General features: G+C 38.5%; 1 protein-coding gene across 1 annotated transcript; it reads right to left on the reverse strand.

The window, feature by feature from the left end:
* Positions 1–1,432: 1,432 nt before the first annotated feature.
* Positions 1,433–5,965, reverse strand: LOC110936295. Its single transcript, XM_022178951.2, has 3 exons — positions 5,686–5,965; positions 1,996–2,337; positions 1,433–1,903 (listed from the first exon to the last, which is right to left on the reverse strand). The coding sequence occupies exons 1-3, from the start codon at positions 5,963–5,965 to the stop codon at positions 1,680–1,682; spliced, it is 846 nt and encodes a 281-aa protein (XP_022034643.2). The 3' UTR covers positions 1,433–1,679.
* Positions 5,966–6,744: the final 779 nt, after the last annotated feature.

Consider the following 6,744-nt stretch of genomic DNA (forward strand, 5'->3'; position numbering starts at 1 on the left):
AGAAAGTGGTCAGGCTAGAGGGTATGGAGAGCTCATCCCCATGAGGATGGGCCGCCATGTAGGCGCCACATCACCATCCCATGGAGGATGGACCTCCTTGCATTTTGAGGGGAGTGGAGGATGGGCCTACCCCACCTAATTATTTTATAATTTTCTAACTTTTTTTTGTTAACTTAATAAAAACTTCATAAAAATTAAAAAAAAAACATAAAACAACATAATTAAATTCATTTCATAATATAAAAAAATTACATTTCCTAAAAATTAAAATTACTAATCCTAGAAACGGTAAACATAAAAACGAAAAAAAAAAAACGATACGATTAAAAAAGTAAACAACCTACGATGTCCGTTTTTTTCTTAACCTACTCTTTCATCCTCCGATAAACCTCGCGTTCATCCTTCGGGTTGGGATTGTTCGGGTTGGGGTTGTTCGGGTTGGGGTTGTTTGGGTTGAATGGATTCATGATTGTATAAAAAAGATGGAGAGTTTTTTTTATAAAAGTGGATGAGAATGGAAGAAGTATTGAGAAAATGGTATAAAAATGGATGAGATGAGGGGTATTTATTTTAAGTTAGAAAGTTTTTTTTTTATTAAATAAGATAGCCCGTTACGACGGCTATATATTTGAATTCAAGGCCCGTCAACATCGTCGAGTGGGAGCCGAAAGGGACGCGCCGGGCCAAGGGGGCGGTGTGGGGGACCGGCGCCGGGCCTAAGCCAGCCCCCATACCGTCTGGTCTCATTATACCCTCTATCAACAATTTAAATAACTACCACATCGGAGTAATCAAAGATGATTAAGGATTTAAATAGCTACCACATTAGAGAGAGAATGCGCAATATTGACGATGATGGTGATGCTACGAGACAAATACCCCATCAACAATTTACTCGCAGGGCCAATCTGACCCTGAACATCTCCTCACCTTTGCGTTTGTTCATTTATTAAGTAAACGAACATGAACAAACTTATCGAACCTACGATCCATTTACAGTCCTAGATTAAAGCGGTTAGTTCCAAATAAATTGCCTTTTTATATAATAGATGAGAACAGGGTGGATGAAAAAGTGACAATTGAGTGTACTGTGTTTGGGTATGATGCAACATATGTATAATGAAATTACCAAACTTTGGGTATGATGCAACATATGTATAATGAAATTACCAAACTGCCCTAATACTATTTACAAACTTGCTTTATTAATATATAGGATAATTTCTTTCCATATATTAAACTCCTAATATAACTATGGGATATAAACTTATGAGAAAAATGCCCGGATAGTCCCTGTGGTTTCGCCTTTTTTCACCTATAGTCCCCAACTTTCTAAAACTACCTAAATAGTCCCCAAGTTTTCAATTTTTGTTCCCGGATAGTCCCTGAAACGGATGGGGGTTAGTTTTTGGTGTTAAGTAGGTGTGAAAGTACTAAAATACCCTTAATATAAAAAATAAGTATTGAGTCATTAAAATAAAATAACTAATATATTAATTCAGGTGGGGCCACATGATTTATTATATACCTATCACTCTTTACTGACTTGTTCACTATAGCCACCAAACCATCACCACCCCCTTTACCGGAGAACTACCGCCACCGCCTACCGGCTAACCCAAACGAATCGTCGCTCCATCTCCGGCCATCCATCACCGACAAGCCAAACTAGATCTGAATCAAAGTTTGTTCCAGATCTGAGTTGTATTGTGCGGTCGCAAATCAGTAAAAAGTGAGCTCCGATTTCTAACCCAGTCACCGTCACCACCTATCACAACCACCAGCCGACCAGACCAGCAGGACCGCCTCTCCAAAGAGGAGTTGTAGTGGTTTGACAATCGGTACAGCATTTTGTCTGATTTGTCGATGCTAACGGACTCTCGGCTTTTTCTTCGACTGATCTCTGCAAAAATAGTTGGATTTGAACTTGTTTAAATTCAAAGAGAGAGAGATTGAGTTGAAGAAAACGATGAGAGTTGAACAAAGTGTGTGTACCTTGTTTTTCAGATCCATGATGATATGAGGATTGCAACAGAACAAACACATCAAAAAGTGTGAGAATATGGATATGATCACTCACTGAGTGAGTGAGTAGAGGAGGATGAGGGGTGGGTTCAGATATTGATGGCTGTTGGTTTGTATTATATGTGCAGCCTTTGAGTTGTGGTGGCGGATTAAGTGGTGGTTGATTGGCTGAAGAGGCAATGATTGGAGGCGGTAGACGGCGGCGGCGGCGGTGGTGGTTCTCCGGTGGAGGGTAATGGTGGGTGTTGGTGGGTATAGTGAACGAGAGAGAGAAAGAAGGGATATGTTTATAATAAACCATGTGGGCCCCACCTGAATTAACATATTAATTGTTTTGTTTTTACATTAAGGGTAAATTGGTCATTTCATACCCACTTAACAGGGAAAACAAACTGAAGTTAGACCCAGGGACTATCTGGGAACAAAAATTGAAAACTTGGGGACTATTCAGGTAGTTTTAGAAAGTTGAGGACTATAGGTGAAAAAAGGCGAAACCACATGGACTATCCGGGCATTTTTCTCTAAACTTATTTATTTAAATATAGATCATGGGTTGGGTTCATTTATGAACAACTTACTAAACTGTGTGAATTAATTATAGCCATTAATTATCAATACACAAGTGTAAATCATTGGTCAATATTTGATGATGAAAATACACTAGTGTATTTTACGATTTGGTGATGTACATCAATGGCCATGATTTGTTCACTCTAGAACCTCACCCTATAAATCATATGTGATCAAATAATCTATAAGTTATTAAACATATATTAAAGCATTCCAATTTCTAATTCATATTCGTGTTACTTTGATGAATACTAAAAGGTAATATCGTATGTAACAAGATGGTTAATTAAATACCCAGCCAACACTTTTTCGGCAGTTAACCCGATAACTATGGCCATGCCGAGCTTAAGACTGTGGGGAGTGGAGGAGTTTGAGTTGGGGGCATTGCTCGACACGTGACAAGGGTGGAATCCACAAGCTTATAGTGAAAAAAATGAGAGGTGTGTTGTGGCCATGTGATTTTTTTTTTAATTAAAGCAATCAACCAAAACCAACCATATTGAACCAACCAACCAAATCCAGCCAAGTCACCATGCCCCCGCCCCACGCCAGGCTGAATACTCACCCCAAAGGGGCACCGCCCCAACCAGCGCCAACCCGGAGTGGAGCAGCTGACGTTGACTGGCTTTCCCCGCCCCAACCAACTTCCCACTCCCTACAGTCTAAAAGTTCACCTGATAACAATTGCCGTCTAGATATAATAGTTTATACGTGATCAAATAACAATAACTTTATCTAACAAAATTACACTTTCTACATCATATTTGCTTATTGTTTTTTTTATTAAATCCTAAGTTACAATCCCTCATCCCACATCGGCTGGATAGCAGATACTATTACTATTTATAAGCATTGGTCAAACTTGATTTTTGCTGGACTCTGTTACGTGGGTCTGTGACCCAAGTGGGGGCAATAAAGTGGGCTTGAAGGAGTAATTGAAAGTGGATTACCATGGAACTTAAAAGCCACTTGACCCAGGTCAAATGTCTAAGTGCTGGCTTAACCAGAGCAGCATCGGTTGACTTAAAGAGAACACTAAATAAAGTGAGGGAAGCATATGTACGCTATGCTTCTCTCTCTCTATTAGTTGTAGTGGTCCGGAACTTCCATAGCTAATCCTCTTTCAATCCCAACTCCTATCTTTTATTAATCCTTAAAAAAGATCAAATATGATATGCTTTTCTTACCAAATAATACTGTAAATTTAACACTTTGAAATATATTTATGATGAAACTTTATTTATTGTGTGTCACAATATGCTTTAATGAGTTAATACACATACTCGGTATGGAATGCTAAATGGGTCGTGTTCGCAGGTTGGTGAGTCCAACACGACATGGACTCGAAAATTTGCCACGAATCCGAGTACGTCCCAGATATTATGGGATTCTGACATAAACACAACCCATTTAACCCAATTTTTTTATACTTACAATTTTTATGTCACTCGTAATTCGAGTTCCACCCGTGTCAAACATTTTCGTTGTCCACTTCTACCTCTTAAAGGTTTTGTCTAGAAAACAGAATAAGATTTACATGATCTTATTTTTCATATGATGAAAAACCAAAAACATTACCTTTTTATATGAGTTTTGTATTAATTTCACTGTTTCATATGAGCTTACTAAATTTCTTAATAAAATAGTAGATGTAAACAAGCAAAGTCCCTTGTGAGATCGTCTATTGTTCGAAAAATCAGGATTAATGGGCGACTAGTCGACGACTAATCGCTAGTCAGCTGGTCACTGACTAAACTTTAGGTAATCGGTGAATTAATCGCTAGTCGACCCTAGTTGGCGCTAGTCGGTCAGAAATACGGCTCTAGTCAGCCGGGAAAATCGGTCCTAGTCGGCCGGAAATAGGCGATTTCGCGATATTGCGGTCAGTTTCCGATCAAATTACGGCCAAAACCTGTAAATTCTGGCGATTAATCTTGTATACTTAAAAAATGGGTAGAGGAGGGTTAAAAGATGTCTACTTAAAAATATTACATATAAAAATGTGTATAAAACTAAAAATTAGATATAAAAATCTCAATCCGATTAATCACTAGTCGATACCAGCGGCCAACTAGCATCTAGCGATTCTTAGAACCATGCTAAAAGCTCTAGTTGAATCGATCTTAAACGAGCTCAAACTAGCTCAATCAATAAACGAACGCAAGTCCAAGCTTCACATATTAAGTTTGTCTATACTTGCAAAACCTAAATGAGCTTATACAAACCCAATATTCATATCAATTTTATTTAATATGTTAAATACAAATTTACATAATACCATTGTATATTATCTTATTAACTGAGAACATTGGGATGAATAGTGTTCTTTTTGTCTTTTGTTTGTATTTTTTTGAAAATCAAGATTTTTTATTTTTATAATAAAACTTTTGTTCTTTATAGTTTTGCCACGAAAGTAAAATAAGTTTAGGTTTTTTATTAGTTTTTGTTTTACGTTTTTTTTTTTGGATTTGGTTGCCGTTAGTTTGCTACTTAGCGCAATTTTTGGTAATATGTATCGCTATAAATTCAACTTCGTCTACGTCTACGTTTCATGTCACGTTGGTCACTTGGTTAGAAATTTGTATTTTATTTGACGTTTTTTTATTCGGTTTTGATCGTCGTTCAGTTGCTACTTAGCATGGTTTTACCCCTCTCTCCGCAATGCTGGTAGCCTGGTAGCACAGTTTTACATCGTCTCACCGCAACGCGGTGGTTTAAGACTAGTTTTAAATTATAAAACCTTCATTTGATCGATTAATCAATAACTTTTATTAAAAAATATTAATTAAAAAAGCCATTTGCATTGCATCTTCTGCTTAATATTTGCTTATTTCTTTTTAAATCCAAAGTGGGCATCGTCCCACATCGCCTACAAAAAAGAGCTTATTACTCTTTATAAACTACCGATCAAACTTCAAAAACTGCCGGACTCATCAACGCGAGTCTGTGACCCAAGTGGGGGCATTAAAGTGGGTTCGAAGGGGACCATTGATACCGGACTATTTCCGAGCCATTAAACATTGAAGTCTCGTAATAACAAAAGGGGTTGACAATGATTCAACTCGGGCTCTTAAAGGTTCGTGGGTAGACATGCGCTGCTCTTATCAGTCACTATGTGAGGATGTCGGCAAAGATCCACAGTGTAAACAATTGGCCCGGGCCCGAGTTCAAACCGACTGTGTGCTGGTGGTTGTGCTCTTTGTGAAGAAGCAGGAGCTTCTCGTGAAGACTCGACAGCCATTGGGAATATCTGTTTCCATCCGACTAAAGGTCGGGTGGTGTATGTGCTGACTTTACCAGAGCAGCAACCGTCACTATATTTGACTGTTAAGCATGAACCGATAACTTGTGTTGTCTTGACAATGTTCATGGCTCTTGTCCGAGATCAATCCCAACTCCCATCTTTTTACAAACATTTGCTGTTATCTTCACCGACTTTTAAGCCGACATTGATGGCAAAGTCGAGCCGAAAGATCATGGTGGTGGTGATAGTTCTGAAGGGTTAGAAATGTTCAACCAAAGCTCATCTTTGTGATACGTCTGCTAAGAGCTGTTTTGTTGATATAGTAGTTTATATTTGTTGGAATAAACTATAACTTTATCAAACAAAATTGTAATATCTCATCATTATTTTACTGTCCCACATCGTCTAGTGAATGGATATATTTTTAACATTTAAAAGCATTGGTGAAGGTTAAAGATTGCTGGGCTCAGTAACTTGGGCCTGTGACCCAAGTGGGGGCATTAAAGTGGGTTGGAAGGTGTTTTTGAGAGGGTATTAGTCCGATGTTGAATTTCATACACCTAAGGTGTGAAATTGCGCTGGCTTTACCAGAGCAGCGTCTAAGCATGAATTTCATACTTCACTAGATAACATCGGGTGGTACGCTGTCAATCAATCCCAACCGCCATCTTTTTATTTTCAAAAACTTTTCCGACAGTTAACCTGACAAATATGTCTAACAAAAGTTCACCTGATAACTTGAGTCTGTGACCGAAGTAGGGGCATTAAAGTGGGCTTGAAGGAGCCATTGAAACGGGGATTTCCATGGACGTTCAGAACCACTTGACCCATATCAGGTGGCTAAGTGCTGGCTTATCCAGAGCAGCATCGTCCATAGCTGGTCCCCTTTCAATCCCAACTCCCAT

This window comes from Helianthus annuus, chromosome 1 (genome assembly GCF_002127325.2).
Source record: "Helianthus annuus cultivar XRQ/B chromosome 1, HanXRQr2.0-SUNRISE, whole genome shotgun sequence".
NCBI classification, from domain to species: Eukaryota; Viridiplantae; Streptophyta; class Magnoliopsida; order Asterales; family Asteraceae; genus Helianthus; species Helianthus annuus.